Source organism: Pan troglodytes, chromosome 13 (assembly GCF_028858775.2).
Source record: "Pan troglodytes isolate AG18354 chromosome 13, NHGRI_mPanTro3-v2.0_pri, whole genome shotgun sequence".
In the NCBI taxonomy this organism is placed as follows: domain Eukaryota; kingdom Metazoa; phylum Chordata; class Mammalia; order Primates; family Hominidae; genus Pan; species Pan troglodytes.
Genome location: NC_072411.2, coordinates 53,502,710 through 53,521,665, shown reverse-complemented (window position 1 = coordinate 53,521,665; position 18,956 = coordinate 53,502,710). Strand labels below are relative to the sequence as shown.

Below are 18,956 nucleotides of genomic sequence, written 5' to 3'. Positions count from 1 at the left end.
ACAAGACTGACCTCTTCGAAAGGTAGAAAAAGGCCATAAATAAAATTAGCAGCATATTCTGTCTTTTCTGTCAGTACACACACACGCACATGCGCACACACACACAATTTCATGCATACATAACTTAGTATGAAGTTCATAAAGTGTACAATGATTTTAAGCTTTTTTTCCCAACCATCTCCATAATCTAATTTTAGAATACTTTCATCACCATAAAAAAAAACTGTATTCAAAACTCTTCTGGTGAATTAAAACAAACAAACAAATGCTGGTGCCCATTGGCATTCATTCTCCATCCCCTTCCTGCTCCATCCAATCCTACGTATCCATTTCCTGTCACTATATTATTTGGCTACCTGAGACATTTCATATAAATAAAACCATACAATATACTGACTTTGGTGCATGGCTTCCTTTACTTTTGAAGTTCATCCATGTTGTATCATGTGTCAGTACTTCATTCTTGTTACTACCCAATAATAGATCTGTATGGATATACCAGATCTTGCTTATGCATTCATCAGTTGGTGGGCATTTAAGTTGTTTCCACTTTTTGGCTATTATGAGTAATGCTGCTATGGACATGGATGTACAAATTATTGTGCAGACCTATGTCTTCATTCTTCTTGGGTATACACCTAGGAGTGGAATTTGCTGGGCCATAGGGTAATGCTGTATTTAACATGTGATAACTGCCAAATTCTTTTCCAAGGTGGCTGCACTCTTTTCCACTTCCACCAGTGGTTTATGAAGGACCCAATTTCTCCACATCCTTTCTAATGTCTGTTATTGTCTGTCTTTTTTATCATCACCATTCTGGCATGTGTGAAGGGGTATCTCATTGTGGTTTTAATAATTTGCATTTTCCAGATGACTAATTTTGAGCATCCTTTTGTGTGCTTTTTGGCTATTTGTCTATCTTTTTTGGAGAAATGTCTATTCATATCCTTTGCCTCTTTTGGTGGGGGAAGGCATTGAGTTGTAGGAGTTCGTCATATGTTCTGGATATTAATTGCCTATCAGATACATGACTTGCAAGTATTTCCTATTTTGTGGGTTCCTTTTACTTTGTTGATGGTTGCACATTCTCTTTTGTTCAACTTAAGTTTGTGGAGTCAGTTATGAGAGATCTTACAAATAGATGCGTGTTAACTGTTGCAAATCCAACATATAATATTTCCCCTTTTTCCATCCCCACGAATAGAAAATCTTCCGTGCCATGTATGACTATATGGCTGCTGATGCAGATGAGGTGTCCTTCAAGGATGGAGATGCCATCATAAATGTTCAAGCAATTGATGAAGGCTGGATGTATGGCACTGTGCAGAGGACTGGCAGGACCGGAATGCTCCCAGCCAACTACGTTGAAGCTATTTAGGCATTTCAAAGCATCACACTTGTCTGCAGGACTTACAGATCCTGCAGTCAATGTTTCAGTTTAGACTCTCCACTGTTACCTAAGTTCTCAAGCTGCCTATGGTTTTTCTGTGTCAATGTGATTTATGGTAGTACCATCCTTTCTCCTTTGGGTTTTAAAATAAGTTGCAGAACAGACACTTTAAAAGCTTCTGCAATATTATTTCTGTGCCTAGAGTCTTTCTCCATTATAAACATGTTTTAACATTATTTCTTTTCTAAAACAGGGATTTTGAATATGCCAAACACATTAAAGGAAAAATAGCAGAGATGTTCACCTTTTCCTTGCTGATTGCTAATGCTTATTATTTCTAATTCAGTTCTGAAGTTATAAACTTATAATCAATACAAACCAGCAACTAATAAAACCTCTAATTCTACAACTCTGTGGATGGAATGAGCATTATTTATGTTTAATGGTTTTATTATCTACCTATAAAAATTCAATGAAGCAAATTGTACATAAAATTACTAAAAAATTATCTAAATTTAAAAAATGTACTGTTATGCATAAGAGTAGACATTCTCAAAATTCTATCTATACTTGCATTCAGCAAGCTTCTATTACAGTTTTAAGAACATCTGTGGACTCCAATCCTAACTTCAAGGGCATCTTTCCCATCTGTATCCAGTAGGATGGCAGCATGTGGCAAAAGCAAAGGGAGGAGAAGCAACCATAATGGCTTAATGTTTAAGTTTACAGACTGTTCTTCCTAGAAGGTAGGTAAGTCCCTGTAACTTTACAGCCGTAGTAATGCTGCCTCAAGCTTCTTAATGTGTCTGAGACTCACAGGGAGAAAATGCTCTTGTGAAGAGAGCGCACTCACTTGCGAATGACCAACGTACACCTCTATGCCAGGCACTGGGTTAGAGGCTGAAGCTCAAGTGAAGAACAAGAGACAGTTGATGCCCTTAGGGAATTTACAGACCCAAGAAAAGGCAGATTATGCCTACCATCCAAATGGTGCCAAATGGTGCTACTCTCCTGCTCCCAAGTCTTCCATCTTGCCTTAAACTGGATAAAAATGCAAGTAGGCAACAATCCTATTGTGATTTCCAACTCCCAAACTTTTAGAATACTAAAGTATATGCTATCTCCATTACAATGAGCCATTTTTTTGTTTGGAGACAGAGTCTCCCTCTGTTGCCCAGGCTGGAGTGCAGTGGCCCAATCTCTACTCACTGCAACCTCTCCCTCCTGGGTTCAAGTGATTCTTGTGTCTCAGCCTCCTGAGTAGCTGGGACTACAGGCGTGCGCCACCACTCTGGGCTAATGTTTGTATTTTTAGTAGAGACAGGGTTTTGCCATATTGGCCAGACTGGTCTCGAACTCCTGACTTCAGGTGATCCAACCACCTCAGCCTCCCAAAGTGCTGGGATTACAGGCCTGAGCCACTGGACCTGGCCTGGCTGGTTTAGTTTTAAATTTCCTATTTACTTTATCGGTTTGCCAAGGCACACTTTGCAGGTGCTATTGCAAAGAACAACAGAACTTTTGTCTCTTACAGATTTTTCTTTAAAGCCTGGAAAATGTTCAACATGCAGCTGGCTTTCCAAGATCCTTGAGTTCCACATCCACAGATTCAACCAACCATGAATCAAAAATATTCAGAAAAAAAAAGATGGTCACATCTGTACTGAACAGCTAGTTTTCTTGTGATTAGTCCTTAAACAATACAATATAACATATTTACATACATTTACATTATATTAGGTATTATAATCAAGAGATGATTTAAAGCACAGGTCCCCAGCCTTTTTGGCACTAGGGACCGGTTTTGTGGAAGACAATTTTTCCACACAGTGGGGAACGAAACTGTTCCACCTCAGATCAGGTGTTAGGTTCTGATAAGGAGCACAAACCTAGATCCCTCACATGTGCAGTTCATGAAGAATTTACTGCAGCCAGTGAGCTGACAGGAGGCAGAGCTCAGGTGGTAATGCTTGCTCACCGGCCACTCGACCTCCTGCTGTACAGCCTGTTTCCTAACAGGCCATGGACCTGTACCACTCCACAGCCCATGGGTTGGGGAACCCTGATTTAAAGTATATGGGAGAATGTGCATAGGTTATATGCTAATATTAGGTCATTTTACACTAGGGATTTTAATATCCATAAGGTGGGGGTGGTCCTGAAACCAATACCCCATGGATATTGAGGGATGACTGTATATATAAAAGTAGAGAATAATCCTACATCCACCAACTAGCCTCAAAAATTATCAACTCATGGTTAACCCTGTTTCCTCTCCACCAAACCAATGCACTCCTCTCATTACCTTGTAACTTCCTTATACTGAATCTCATTACAGATTAGTCACCTTTCAGTGTGTATCTTATAAAGGACTCTTAAAACATTAATCACAAGAAAATTAACACACCTTAAAAACTGGCAATCAATATCCAATGTTCTAATCTTCCTGCCATCTGCTTGTGCTTGTTGGTCCAACGATACTAGGGAAGTCCTTTGTATATATCTCCACTACCACGTAGGCTGCAAAGAGCCATCTTCAAGAAACTATAAAAGGGAGAAATTAGGTCTATGGGTTACATCTCAATCAAATCTCACTCAAATGTATGAACTGCATTGTGTCCCACCCTCCCACCCCCAAATTCATGTTAAGTCCTAACCCCCAAGGCCTCAGAATGTGACCCTGTAAATAGGATCCTTGCAGATGCTGTTAATTCAGATGAGGCCCTAATCCAATGGCCTTGCTATCCTTATAAAAGGGAAATTTAGACAAATACACAGGCACATAGGTAGAAAGTCATATGAAGATGGGAGATTGGGGAAATACCTCTACCTGTCAAAAATGGCCAGCACACCACCAAGCTAGCTGGGGAGAGGTATGGGACAGATAACTTCCACACAGTCCTTAGAAGGAACAAACCCTGCTGATACGGTATCTCAGACCTCTATTCAAAACTGAGACAATACATTTCAGTTGTTTAACTTATTAGGTTTGTGGTACTGTTACAGCAGCCCTAGGAAACTAATACAGTAACTTTCAACATCACTGTTTACCCTAATTGTTGTTGTTTTTTTTTCCCTTAAAACTATGGAGCTTTTCTTCAGCTGCCATCAACATGCTTGGTTCTGCAGAGGAAGTTATGGTCATGTTGGGGTGAGGCATTTACTTCATCTGGTGACTAGCCTGGCAGTGCCACCTCTGCCCTCGCCCACACCATGTGGACTGCCTCTCCAAGCTTGCCTGCATCTACTCAGCCCTTATTTGACGAAACCTCTCTTCTAACAAGTTCAATGAGAAACTGAACTCATTAACAACAACAACAGAAAAACACCATCTCTGGATTTAGAAACCAGTGGAACCCATAAAACTATGCATAAATCAGAAAACCTCTGTGGTTAAAAAGCAGGCCATAAAAGGGGAAAAGGAAAAGGAACGGTTCATGTTTGTGGAGGAATATAACATACACTTTGTGGTATTTGAATTAAACTATTCATACTCATTTCAGATCTCACGAAAACAACAAAACAAAAAACCAAAATGTAGCCAACAAAAACAAGTACCAGAGTTTAGTTTTTATAGTTTTATTTCAGGTAAAAGTGCATTTCTTAAAAAATGTTTCAATATCCAGTTTCCATTGGCAAGTGATAACAGTTAACCCTCAATGATTCATGAAAAGTTTTACTGTGAATCAAACATAGAATTCTGCCCCCCTCAACAGTCATAAAGAACCAGAAATAGTAACTGTAAGTGTGCCTACTTCAAACACTGTATAAAGCAGTGGTCCCCTAACCTTTTTTCAACAGGGACCAGTTTCGTGGAAGACAATTTCCACAGACAGAGGTGTTGGGGTAGATGGTTTCAGGATGAGACTGTTCCACCTCAGATCATCAGGTATTAGATTCTCATAATGAGCGCACAACCTAGATCTCTTGCATGTGCAGTTCACAATAGGGTTCACGCTCCTGTAAGAATCTAATGCCACCCAGGGGTTTGAGACCCCTAATATAAAGCATTACACAATCAAATAAAACTGATTGCACTATTATTTCCATTATTTGCAGGTAACTGAGGAATGAACAAGTACTTCTGTTAGGCTTCAACTTAAATCATTTTTAAGACTTATCAAATACAAATACTTTGTGAATGTAAAACTAAGCTCTCTTAGAGTTTACCAAATGATCGGGACAACAATATTAGAGGGTTAATAAATGACTGATTTGGCATCTATCAGTCTTTTTGTAAGTGCTATCAGTCAGGTCTATCTACAGGAGGTAGTGCAGAAAGCAACTGATAATTCACAGACCATCAAGGTCCCTTAACATCATGGCAAATACGTAACTGTAGTTTGAGAGTTTAGGAAAAAGAAGTGTACTTATAAAGTAGTAGTGTTTCCTAGTATCTGTAATTTGAGCAATAGTAAAACACGTAAGTAAAATCAGGAGAAGCCATTTTGGAAAATACAGGGGTAACAGAAATTAAGTAATCAAGACCACATTCTGCCAGCTAGAAGCAAATAACTAAATTGACTAACATGCCATGCATGAGCAAAACCTTCCTCCATAAAAGGGATTGACAAACTCTTTAAAAGGCCAGACAGTATTTTGACTGTTGGAAGCCATACAGACTCTGCTATACTACTAAACTCAGCCACTGTACCAGGAAAGCAGCTAAAGACAATGAGCACAGCTATTCCAATAAAACTTTATTTCTGGATACTGAAATTTTAATTTAATATGTTTTCATGTGTCACAAAATATCCTCCTTCTTTTGACTTTTTTCACCATTAAAAAATGTAAAAACCAGTCTCTGCTCACAGATAGTACAAAACACAGGTGGCATGCTAGTTTACCAATCTGTGCTCTGTAAAAAACCTAGGAGTTAAGACTGCCATCCTTCAGTTTCTATACTCAAAACCAATTTTGCTCTTAATTGTTTTCTTTTGGAAACTTCCTATTCTATAAAAATAAAAAATTCTTTAGACACTTGTTAGCTATTCAATAGTGTATCAAAATAATTGTTAGACTATACTCTATTTTCAGTTCCATGACACTTTATTTTGAAGATGATCTTCCTAGTTATATGTTGTTTATCCGTTTAAGAAACAAAGCTGCCTTTTGTTGGAAATACTTATTAACTTACTGCTTTTGTGGGAGTATTAATAATGTATTTTAACATAATCTCTCAGGGTATTTATGAACATCAATTATAATACTGTGCTATGTACAGAATAGCTCTCAGAGACTATAGGCTATCAGCTATTTCTGAAGTATACAGGAGTATATAGGACAGCTTGTCTCTCTACTAAATGTACTATGCATTAAAATTCCAGCTCAATCTGCCTTTTCCATTCTCTTCAACTCATCACTTCTCAGTGCATCAACTTCTATCAGCATATAAGCTTGCTGTCCAGTAAATTCAGCTTTATCTACAATTATAAATTGGCACACTGTGGCCAAAAATATTCCCTCTGCTACAAGTAGAGTACAAAAGTTAGAGTTTTTTTCTTACTTGTGACATCAACAATGGAAAATATTGTCTTCAATTTTTTAGGTAAGATGAACGATTATCTTTTATTCCAACGGTATTTACAGCTTACCATAACACATTTGGTTTTAACTGTTCTTTGGAGAAAGGAAGGCTTAGTATGTAAAGAAAAAAATGATTAGGACCACATTGGAAAATTTAACATTCTATTTCAGAACTGAGTAAATTCTCACAACTGTTTAGACTACTATATTAAATATTTATAGATCTTCAAACTTCAATGACTTACACTTTAACGGCTACTTGCAAAGAGCAATATGTAAAGCCTGGCACATAACATACTTATTAACTGGACATCAGAAAGCACGAAACCCAATTTGTTTTACAGATCAAACTATCAATAAATTTTGATAAATTTTTAAAACCTATTACTTAACTTTCGGCTACATTTTCCTTAGTGCTTTCAGGGTAGTTCTTACAGATTATTTAAATATGTGAGGAAAATCTAACACCTTAACAGAATTCCAAGAAAAACTCACTTTTCGAGAATCATATTATTCAACTCCATCTTTCAAATTTCACTTTACGATGAAACAGGAATTTTCAACCACATAATATAACAGAAAATTAAGTGACCAAAGGTCCGCAGTATAATGACAGGGCATATCTGCTAGACTGACTTATTCATTATAGCACTACTAAATTTAACTGCCAGATTAATATTAGGGGTAGTGTTGATTTTCCATGTTTATTAATAATGATGATCCATAATAGAAGGCAAGATTTACTTAGAGACTAAATATATTCTAATACTTAGAAATCAACTTTTATATTAACAAAAACATAACCCACAAATACTCATGAGAAAATACTTTGTCTAATTTGCCTTATCAATAAGATTCTTTATAACCTGAAATTCTTAGTCTGCCTACTTAAAAAATAAATCGTCCATATTTTTAAAAGGCTCTTAAGCAAAATTCTTAACTTTCTTAAAATTTTTGAACTTTTTAAGCCTTCAAAACCAGTCTGCATCCCCAATTCACAAAATTGACAATTATAAAAGGACTTGAATCTGCCTGGCTTACCAAAACCTAAAACACAGCCTGAAGCCTCTTAGGCCCATCTACCAGCGCAGTTCACAGGCATCTGCATGAATCACCTGGGACTGTGTTTAAAAAGACTCACGGGGCCCAATGCAGATCTACTGAATCAGAATCCGCTTGTTCATATGCACATCAAAGTTTGAGAGTACTATGTTAAAAATCAAAACCTCACTCTAATGTTTCTATACAAAGTACAAGGTCTTTCTAATGGCTTAGGAATAAGATAGACATGGGTTGCAGCAATGAGGAAACAGTCTCCTCCCCCCACCCAAGTTTTAGTCTAATAATGCCAACTAACTGCTGTTTTATAGCCTCCTAGGCTGAATGACAAATTAACTTCTTGAAAATCAATTATGAAGAATATGAGATGAAACCTAGGCCTTTCTTACTGAATTAAAGTCAAAGTTGGAAGAAAAAAATTAACCCATTTATACTTTCTTTTTAAAAAGCAATTACTCTATTCTCACTCCTTTACACCTTAAAAAAATAAAACTTCACTTATATATTCACGATCCCCACCATTTCCCCCAATTTTGTTTCTTGCCTCACCACTTACTCTTCACATTTTTATGATGTTTAAATTGTAACAGAGTCTTTAACTATCTTATCTTCAAGCTGTACAAAAAAAAAAAAAATCCATGGGCAATGTTAGAACTTTTTTTTTTTTTTTTTTTTTTTGCGAGACAGAGACTTGCTCTGTCGCGCAATGGCACGATCTCGGCTCACTGCAACCTCCGCCTAAAAGGTTCACGCAATTCTCATGTCTCAGCCTCCTGAGTAGCTGAGATTACAAGTATGCGCCAACATGCCTGGCTGGTTTTTGTATTTTTAGTAGAGACAGGATTTCGCCACATTGTTCAGGTCAGTTTTGAACTCCTGGGCCAAAGTGATCCACCTGCCCGGCCTTCAATCATGCTTTTAATGTGCGGGTTTAAATCCTGTTTTTGCCTGTATTATCCAACAGCATTATTTAACCTGATTCATCCTTTAACTATTTGGAATTAGAGTAAAGCTCCATATGATTCAACAATGGTTTTCAAACTTGTACAAGTGGCAAAGCAGCTTTAACAATGAGGTCACTGAAATATTGAAAATTTAAATCCACTCTAAAATCCAAAATAGATTTCATAGATATGGAAATGATGGGCCAGGAGCGGTGGCTCACGCCTGTAATTCCACCATTTTAGGAGGCTGAGGCAGGTGGATATCTGAGGTCAGAAGTTTGAGACCAGCCTGGCCGACATGGTGAAACCCCGTATCTACTAAAAATACAAAAATTAACCGGTGGTGGTGGCAGGCACCTGTAATCCCAGCTATTTGGGAGGCTGAGGCAGGAGAATCGCTTGAACCCAGGAGGTGGAGGTTGCAGTGAGCTGAGATCGTGCCACTGCACTCCAGCCTGGGCAGCAAGGGCGAAAACTCCATCTCAAAAAAAAAAGAAAATGGCCAGGTGGGGTGGCTCACACCTGTAATCCCAGCACTTTGGGAGGCCGAGGCAGGCGGATCACGAGGTCAGATCAAGACCATCCTGGCCAACACAGTGAACCCCTTCTCTACTAAAAATATAAAAAATTAGCCGGGCATGGTGGCGGGCACCTGTAGTCCCAGCTACTTGGGAGGCTGAGGCAGGAGAATGGCGTGAACCTGGGAGGCAGAGCTTGCAGTGAACCGAGATCGCACCATTGCACTCCAGCATGGGCAACAGAGCAAGACTGTGTCTCAAAAAAAAAAAAAAAAAGATACTACATGACAATCCTGTATGCCACTAGTTTTTTCTTCTTAAATATGCATAAGACAATTAAGACACATTTGAGTGTTATTATGATCTGACATTTGTTTTATTAACCATTAGAAAAGATTTGAAAAAACGAATTCCATTTTAATAGTGAGACAACACAGTAGAGCTAATCATGGAATATTAATGTTGTGCTATTCAGGAATTACTAAAGGGGAAATTTGCAGGAAACTTTAAGGCAAGAATATTGCAAATAAGTTGCCAAAAATATATGCTTATAGCCATAGCAAAATGAAGATTTAGCATGCTTGTCTTTGCTCCCAAATATTTTTAAATGCAGCTTTATTAAACTATAATGTTTTTAAAATTAATACTTGTGCTTATATAAAATTCAGTGATTTAAGTACATGATACTCATTTGGTCACATTTTCTGCTATTACTGTTCGGCTTCCCAAGAATTTCATTCAATCAGCAAGTTTAGTTCACACAAACGTTAAGGCACATAGTCATGAAACGAACTGATTTTAATTCTGAAGTGTGTTAAAGTAATCTGCTCCCCTCTGCCCCAAACACATATACATAGCTGCTTATTCATACCTGTTTGCTAAAAACTCATGTGCACCTCCTTACGGTTAAATATAATTTGGGAAATTAATGATGTAAAATGTAAATCATAATTATAATTCCTTTTAAGGAAATTAGTATTTTTCTTTAGTTGCTTCAAGCCACAATCCTTAATTCAATGATCCCAGAATTCTTTACAAAACCATCCTTGGTATATGAATATCTTAGACCCAAAAATATCTGTGATTATGATGAATTTATGATGATGAAAAAAGACACCAACTTTTATAGAGATCCCTGAATATACGAGAGCTAAGTAGGCACAAGGATTAAACTTTCTATGACTTGCTGTAGAACGTGTGCCTTGCTAAGTAGGGATTAGCTTCTGAATAAAATGTGAAAACTGAGATCACTCACTCATTCTATTCAAAGAACAAGTGAGATATATTGTCAGTTAAAAAGATGAAACAAATATGGGAAGTCAGGCACTAATATTAGTTGGCATAATTTACAAAGGTTTTAATTACATACCTCTTTAAAAAAAGAAAACCTAGGCAACACAGACATATATTAAAAACATCAGTTTCAAATTTCTTCCAAGTTTGCTTTTAAATGAAGGTTTAAAAAGCAGATCAACTCTAGATTTTGTAGTCCAACTTGCTGTGAAATACTGAAACTAACTTTCCTTTAAGAAATCTTAAGGAGGCACACTTTCTAGTGGCGATACCCTCCTCCAAACCGGAAGTAGTAAGAAGGTAAGGGTATGAACAGCAAAGTTGTGTAACATTTTCTTATTTCTATAATTTTACTTATTCTGGATACTTTTAGAAAATAAACTCATGTTTTAACTAAGACTGTTAACCAAGTACAAAACTATTTGTTGTTGCATTTGCAGATACAGTATCCTACAAATATGTGCAGCAAGCCCATGAAGCACTTCCACCGTCAATACTGATATTTCAGTATTTAATATATACAAAATGTTTCTATTGAACAGAACCAAGGTATTCACAATAAGCTGCAGAAAAACCCATGCAATTAACAAAGAATGAAATTTATAAATTAAAAACATTGTCGTCTATACATAATGTACAATCATGCATTTAAAAATGAATACTATATGTCTCATAAGAATAAATTTTCAGTCAACTGCTGCTGCATGTATATTTGCTAATGCAAATGAATAAAATCTTAGTAAATTCTGCATTAATATTTTAACCCCCAGAAGTTGAAACTTTTCTCATTTTTCTTGAAAGCTGTCCAAAGTTGACATATGCAGGAAAAGTTCCAATTCTTTCGCATTTCATTTGAGGTTTTTAACCAGTAACAAACTTCCTAAACCTCAGTCCCAACAAACATGAATTAAACAAACAAACAAACAAAAGTATAAACACCTTTATCAGTTCAGCAAAAATTCAAATAAAAATGTTCAATTTTACTTAAAGTATTTTACATGTTTCACCAGAATATGCACGGGTTTAAGAAAGCATGAAATAAAATGTAAGTTCTGTTACTAGTTTTGCTTTCACATCTCAGTAAGATAATTAAATTTCCTGAAAAACCACGCATAGCAGCCAAGAATACATTATATGAAAAAAAAAAAGATCTTACATAATGAACTTACAAAATTGAACTTACATAATAAGTCACTGTCCTTCAGGGTTTGAAATGTTATCAACTTTGCAAAGAGTCTCTTCTTTGAAATTGTGCTATTATTTCAGAAGTTGTTTCCTCAATCAAGAAATCCAGTGATGTTTAAAAAAACCTTCAATTTTCTCTGAAAATACTAAATAGAATTTTCATGGGATGGTGATCTCCAACGTGACTGTAGATTTTTTATTACAGAGTTTGCCATACAACTTAGTTTCTCGTGCATTTCAAATAGTTGGCTTCCTGAATAATTATGAAGATCTTCTGAATCCAGCTGAAGAGCAAGAGCACTAATCTGTGCCACAAGGTTTTTGGATAATGGAGTTTCTAAAGCAACAGGATCAATTATATCTAAAAGAGAAAAAAAAAACACAATTAAATCTATACCAGACAAAAATTAAATTATTTACATGATCTTTTAAGTTAGTCCAAGTGCCTAGGTTTCAAATTGAGAGAGCAGGCTTAAGTCTTCATGAGGACAAGCAGACAAAAAAATCTACCAGAGCTGCCGCTGCTGCTTCTGCTGCTTATTATTATTATGAGATGGAGCCTCATTCTATTGCCCAGGCTGGAGTGCAGTGGCGTAATAGCTCACTGCAACCTCTGCCTCATAGGTTCAAGCCATTCTCCCGCCTCAGCCTCCCAAGTAGCTGGGATTACTGGCATGCACCACCACATCCAGCTATTTTTTGTATTTTTAGTAGGTGCTGGGTTTCATGTTGCCCAGAGTGGTCTCGAACTCCTGACCTCAAGCGATCCACCCACCTTGGCCTCCCAAAGTGCTGGGATTACAGGCGTGAGCCACCATACCCAACCTACCACTGCTTATTATTCTGTGCTATTCTCATAGATTATTCTGTGCTATTAAAGAAATTTAAAAATGGTAGACTACTTCATTTATTAATATAACTAGAAGAGAAAGTATATAGTTTAAATCCTTGAGAAGCTGACAAGAAAAACAAGTAGACACATTTGATGTCCAATCGGTTAGTTTTTCATATACTTCACATTAAACATAAAATAATTGTTGAAATAAGGCATGGTCAAATCAGACTAAAAAAAATAACATATTTCAAGAAAGTCAGCTGATCTTCTAAATAAAATTATCCCACTTTTGCTAAAATATACCTGAGACAAGTCTTTCTTCATCAGGTGACAAAGATTTATTTTCTATTCCATTTACTGTTTTTTCAGAAATATCAAAAACTGGAATCTCTTCTAGTCCACGAGTCTTCACCTTGATTACAGTTGGAGCAGAAAAAAACGCAAAACAACAAAACAACAAATTGAAACTTTACTTTTAATAGGAGTAATAGTACAAACACTGGAAAACATTGCATAGAACCTATGTTCTACCACCCATCACAATTAAGAGCTAATACTGCTAAGAAAGTAGGTTCTAACTACACAAAATAAAGCATTACAAAGTATTTCCTCAAAGAGAGGGTTAGAATTTAACAATATTTCATAATGGTTTTCTCAAGAAATATAGCCATGGCAGCTAAGAAAATTACATTCTATTTCCCAAGTTTAAGAACGTGGTATAAAAAAGTCTATACCAGAGATTTCCAAGCTTAAATAAAATATAGAATTTTTTTTAAAAAAAGAACACAATTTTCTGGCTGGGAGCAGTGGCTCACCCCTGTAATTCCAGCACTTTGGGAGGCCAAGGTGGGTAGATCACTTGAGGTCAGGAGTTCAAGACCAGCCTGGCAAACATAGTGAAACCCCCCTCTACAAAAAAACACAAAAATTACGGTGCCTGTAATCCCAGCTACTCGGGAGGCTGAGGCAGGAGAACTGCTTGAGTCCAGGAGGTGCAGCTGCAGTGGGCTGAGATCATGCCCCACCTGCACTCTGGCCTGGGTGACAGTGACACTGTATTTAAAAAAAAAAAAAAAAAAAAAAGGATACAATTTTCTTAAGTGTTCCTAGGACCTATGGACCACTGATTGAGAAAATACTAAGTTCAGAAAGTTAACTTTCTGAAAATAATAAGTTCAGTAACCATATGACTCAGCAATTCCACTTCTAGGTATATATACAAGAGAAATGAAATCATCTATCCATATAAAAACTTGCAGACACAGCAGCATTATTCGTAATAGCAAATGGTGGAAACAACCCAAATGTCTGTCAACTGGATAAACAAAATGTGGTATATACATATAATGCATATTATTCAACCAAAAAAAGTCCAGGACCAGATGAATTCACAGCCGATTTCTACCAGAGGTACAAAGAGGAGCTGGTACCATTCCTTCTGAAACTATTCCAATCAATAGAAAAAGAGGGAATCCTCACTAACTCTTTTTATGAGGCCACCATCATCCTGATACCAAAGCCTGGCAGAGACACAACAAAAAAAGAGATTTTTAGACCAATATCCTTGATGAACATTGATGCAAAAATCCTCAATAAAATACCGGCAAACCAAATCCAGCAGCACATCAAAAAGCTTATCCACCATGATCAAGTGAGCTTCATCCCTGGGATGCAAGGCTGGTTCAACATATGACAATCAGTAAACGTAATCCAGCATATAAACAGAACCAAAGACCAAAACCACATGATTATCTCAATAGATGCAGAAAAGGCCTTTGACAAAATTCAACAACCCTTCATGCTAAAAACTCTCAATAAATTAGGTATTGATGGGACGTATCTCAAAATAATAAGAGCTATTTATGACAAACCCACAGCCAATATCATACTGAATGGGCAAAAACTGAAAGCATTCCCTTTGAAAACTGGCACAAGACAGGGATGCCCTCTCTCACCACTTCTATTCAACATAGTGTTGGAAGTTCTGGCCAGGGCAATGAGGCAAGAGAAAGAAATAAAGGGTATTCACTTAGGAAAAGAGGAAGTCAAATTGTTCCTGTTTGCAGATGACATGATTGTATATCTAGAAAACCCCGTTGTCTCAGCCCAAAATCTCCTTGGGCCAATAAGCAACTTCAGCAAAGTCTCCGGATACAAAATCAATGTGCAAAAATCACAAGCATTCATATACATCAATAACAGACAAACAGAGAGCCAAATCATGAGTGAACTCCCATTCACAATTGCTTCAAAGAGAATAAAATACCTAGGAATCCAACTTACAAGGGACGTGAAGGACCTTTTCAAGGAGAACTACAAACCACTGCTCAATGAAATAAAAGAGGACACAAACAAATGGAAGAACATTCCATGCTCATGGATAGGAAGAATCAATATTGTGAAAATCGCCATACTGCCCAGGTAATTTATAGATTCAATGCCACCCCCATCAAGCTACCAAGGACTTTCTTCACAGAATTGGAAAAAACTACTTTAAAGTTCATATGCAACGAAAAAAGAGCCTGCATTGCCAAGTCAATCATAAGCAAAAAAGACAAAGCTGGAGACATCATGCTACCTGACTTCAAACTATACTACAAGGCTACAGTAACCAAAACAGCATGGTACTGGTACCAGAACAGAGATATAAGCCAATGGAACAGAACAGAGCCCTCAGAAATAATACCACACAGCTACAACCATCTGATCTTTGACAAACCTGACAAAAACAAGAAATGGGGAAAGGATTCCCTATTTAATAAATAGTGTTGGGAAAACTGGCTAGCCATATGTAGAAAGCTGAAACTGGATCCCTTCCTTACACCTTATACAAAAATTAATTCAAGATGGATTAAAGATTTAACTGTAAGACCTAAAACCATAAAAGCCCTAGAAGAAAACCTTGGCAATACCATTTGGGACATAGGCATGGGCAAGGACTTCACGTCTAAAACACCAAAAGCAATGGCAACAAAAGCCAAAATTGACAAATGGGATCTAACTAAACTAAAGAGCTTCTGCACAGCAAAAGAAACTACCATCAGAGTGAACAGGCAACCTACAGAATGGGAGAAAATTTTTGCAATCTTCTCATCTGACAAAAGGCTAATATCCAGAATCTACAAAGAATTATTCAACCTCAAAACGGAAATTTTTGAGGATAAACCTTGAAAACATTATGCTAAGTGAAAGAAGCCATTCACAAAAGATCACAAGTTGTACGACCCCACTTTTATGAAATATCCAGAATAGGCAAATCTATAGAGGAAAAGTAGGCATTGGCTGGACAGTGGAAATGAGGAGTGATAGCTAATGGGTCAGTGTTTCTTCTCTGGGTGATAAAAAAAAAAGATTCAAAATTAGATCATGGGCAATATTATTTAACTCTGTGAATATATTAAAAACTAACTGCACACATAGGGTAGGTGAATTTTACACAATGTAAATCATACCTTAATGAAGCTGTTAAAAAAAACCTAATTCTCATAGACTTTCCCAAGACCCATGGAAACTGAGTAAGAAAATACTTTAGAAACTAAATTCAATCTGTGAGACAGAAAATTACTAGTAGTACTGGTTTTCTGAGTAACCGGTTAATGAATGTTTAGAAGATCACAAATAAGTTAATATAAAATCAAGGACCTTCAAGAATACAGCAGAAGTCTTCAGTGGCTGGCAAACCCCAGGTCTGAGAAATTCTGATTCAGAACACTGCTTATTCTATTTTTCATTTATTCAAAACTTCTGATACAGGTTGAGTATGCCTACTCCAAAAATGGAATCTTTTTTGGATGGAATGGAATCCAAAATTTGAAGCTTTTTGAGCACTGACATGATGCCCAAATGCTCTAATGAGCGTTGTGGATTTACAGATTAGGGCTGCTAAACTGGCAAGTAGCTGCATAATGCAAATATCTCAAAATCGAAATAAATCTGAAGTCCAAAACATTTCTGGTCCTAAGCAATTCAGATAAGGAATACTCAACCTGTAGTGTCAATGGATAGAGGGTCTCTGAATGGGTTTCAGTAGGCTGTGAATCCTTCTGAAATTATATACAAAATTTTCTATACAGTTTTACAGCAGGGAAGAATCTTAGCTTTCATCAGAATCTTGAAAAATGCCCATGACCCAAAATATTCATGTGCACAATACTGACAAAAAGGAAAACTAAGAAAAATAAGTCACAAATGTGGTAGGCATCAAAATCAAAATACTGTGACCTACAAATCTGTATGGTTTTGGTAGATGTTTGGATTTGAACATCTAGGTTTTAGCAGTAGCAGCCATGGAATCAAATACCGAATGGTGGAAATGAGAGAGAGAAGGGGATGAACAGAATTTAATGAAAAAACAATTTAAAAATTTATCTGAGGTGCAATGCATAAAGACAGTATAAAATAAATGAATCAATTTCCCTGTGCCATTATGAAGTGATCTTTTAACAAACTTCTGTAACTGTACTGCTACATCATTTATTAATATACATCGTAGCTAACATCTAAGTTTTTACCTGCTGCTCATGATATATTCTGAGAGCCTTTTTTACATTGGACACTTTTGGAGAACGGATAGGAAGAGTTTTTATTTCAGATGCTGTAAGAGTACTCAAATCACCAATAGTTTTTATATTCTTAGCTCTAATGAGTTGTCCCAGGCCTCTTGCCCTAAACAAAACAGAAACAGGAAATTATAATTATATAGTTTTATTTATATGCTATTTGCAAGGGTTTATCCAGTTGAATTTCCCCATTTAAGCTCAATCATAACTGAGGTTAGCCCACAGTGAAGACAGGCACATGTATGTGTAATTTAAAACAAAATTCGAATCTGATGTGTATGTCTGGTATAAGCAATAGTACTGGCAACTGAATGAGCCCACTGCGTGCCTTGTGCTTCTACATACATCTCATTAATAGATAATTCTTAAGTACACATAATCCCCTCCCCAACTTTAATCAGAAATGGACTTGGTATGTCTGATACATATTACTGAATCATTAAATTCCTCAGAGAAGTTTAAGAATACTTCATCTCCTATTGGGGATTATGCTATGACAGGGCAGCTTGATAATTCAGTTAAAGAGAAACTATCTCAAGGCATCACAAACTACCTGAAATAATTCTTTTAATCAAGATATAGTGAACGATCTACATGCACGCATTTAAGTTTCCAAGACTTAAAACATCAAGGAAACAAACTTCTAATTAGAAACAAAACAAAACAGCTGATGAACAAGTTTTATGTATGTGAGTCTCATGCTTCTTACATGTGATGACTTAACAGCTGTGTGGTTTTGCTGGTAATCTTTGTAAACTTCATCCTATAAAGTAGAAATGATATTCATATTCCTCATAAGGTTTATATTTGGATTAAACAAGATAATGATATAAGGGTTCAATGCAGCACCTGAAATATTATGCATACATCTTACTATACTAAATGTTTTTCATATTGCCTTATCTGGCCTACCTTCTCAGTTGCATTTTTATTTCAAAAATAAAATGTGTGAGAGAGTACATGCCAATCAATTCTAAACATGAGAACCAAGCAATCAGATAAGTCCTCTTAAATAAGTGGCATCTTGGAATATAAGCAAGAAGCCTAAATAACCACTTACCACATGTTTGATGTAATCTGAGGTAAAATGATGTCAACTGGTGCCACACAGTTCACCAATGGTGGGTAAACACTTTCTGTTGGGCATGGTATGGATTCTTTGGCCATTTCTGAAATCTTAGAATAAATTTCAGAAGCTGTTACACAGAGGTCAACTGACTGAACATGAAAATATAAAGTGACATGAAAACTAAAGCACTTCTTACTAAACACTTCTTTGAGCTCTTAAATTTAGGGCTACGTGATCCTGGGGACAGAAATCCTTTGGCTGAAGTGGTATTATGCTAGATAGAAGAAAGGAGAGAAAAAAACACTCAGAACCCTAGATGACTATAATTTTACAATTTTTACAACTTAGACTGCAATCATTTCTTTAAAATTTCAAAAAACATAAAAAGAGTAATCTACTACCTAATCAATTACTTGCTGGATCATTACTGCCTCTTACCACCTCTTCTCTTCCTTTCTGCTTACCGTGTAGCAGACAAAAGAATATATTTTAAACCAAGGAAGAAGTTTTTCACATATATAGTTCATTTTATGACACATCATGTACATGTAATTCTGTGTCGGTATACATATATATAT

The 18,956-nt window shown here is 36.5% G+C and overlaps 2 protein-coding genes across 52 annotated transcripts in view; one reads left to right on the top strand and one right to left on the bottom strand.

The window, feature by feature from the left end:
• The window catches only part of NEB (nebulin), a 244,262-nt gene extending 242,463 nt beyond the window's left edge, over nucleotides 1-1,799 (top strand). For 18 of the 21 annotated variants that reach the window (XM_054679823.2, XM_054679822.2, XM_063791165.1 and 15 more), the window contains one exon: nucleotides 1,205-1,799. In XM_054679823.2, coding sequence (XP_054535798.1) covers nucleotides 1,205-1,378 — 174 coding nt within the window. In that variant the 3' untranslated portion in view covers nucleotides 1,379-1,799. The remainder of the gene's footprint in view (nucleotides 1-1,204) is intronic. The other 3 variants (XM_063791177.1, XM_063791178.1, XM_063791176.1) reach the window with 1 other exon arrangement.
• Nucleotides 1-18,956, bottom strand: part of RIF1 (replication timing regulatory factor 1) — a 124,085-nt gene that overhangs the window by 47,095 nt on the left and 58,034 nt on the right. For 18 of the 31 annotated variants that reach the window (XM_054679848.2, XM_016949811.3, XM_054679843.2 and 15 more), the window contains 6 exons: nucleotides 18,575-18,652; nucleotides 18,370-18,485; nucleotides 18,019-18,072; nucleotides 17,262-17,415; nucleotides 13,054-13,162; nucleotides 9,790-12,276 (listed from right to left, as the gene is read on the bottom strand). In XM_054679848.2, coding sequence (XP_054535823.1) covers nucleotides 12,062-12,276; nucleotides 13,054-13,162; nucleotides 17,262-17,415; nucleotides 18,019-18,072; nucleotides 18,370-18,485; nucleotides 18,575-18,652 — 726 coding nt within the window. In that variant the 3' untranslated portion in view covers nucleotides 9,790-12,061. Of the gene's footprint in view, nucleotides 1-3,797; nucleotides 3,935-9,789; nucleotides 12,277-13,053; nucleotides 13,163-17,261; nucleotides 17,416-18,018; nucleotides 18,073-18,369; nucleotides 18,486-18,574; nucleotides 18,653-18,956 lie in introns of those variants that run through there. The other 13 variants (XM_016949820.3, XM_515830.9, XM_063791185.1 and 10 more) reach the window with 6 other exon arrangements.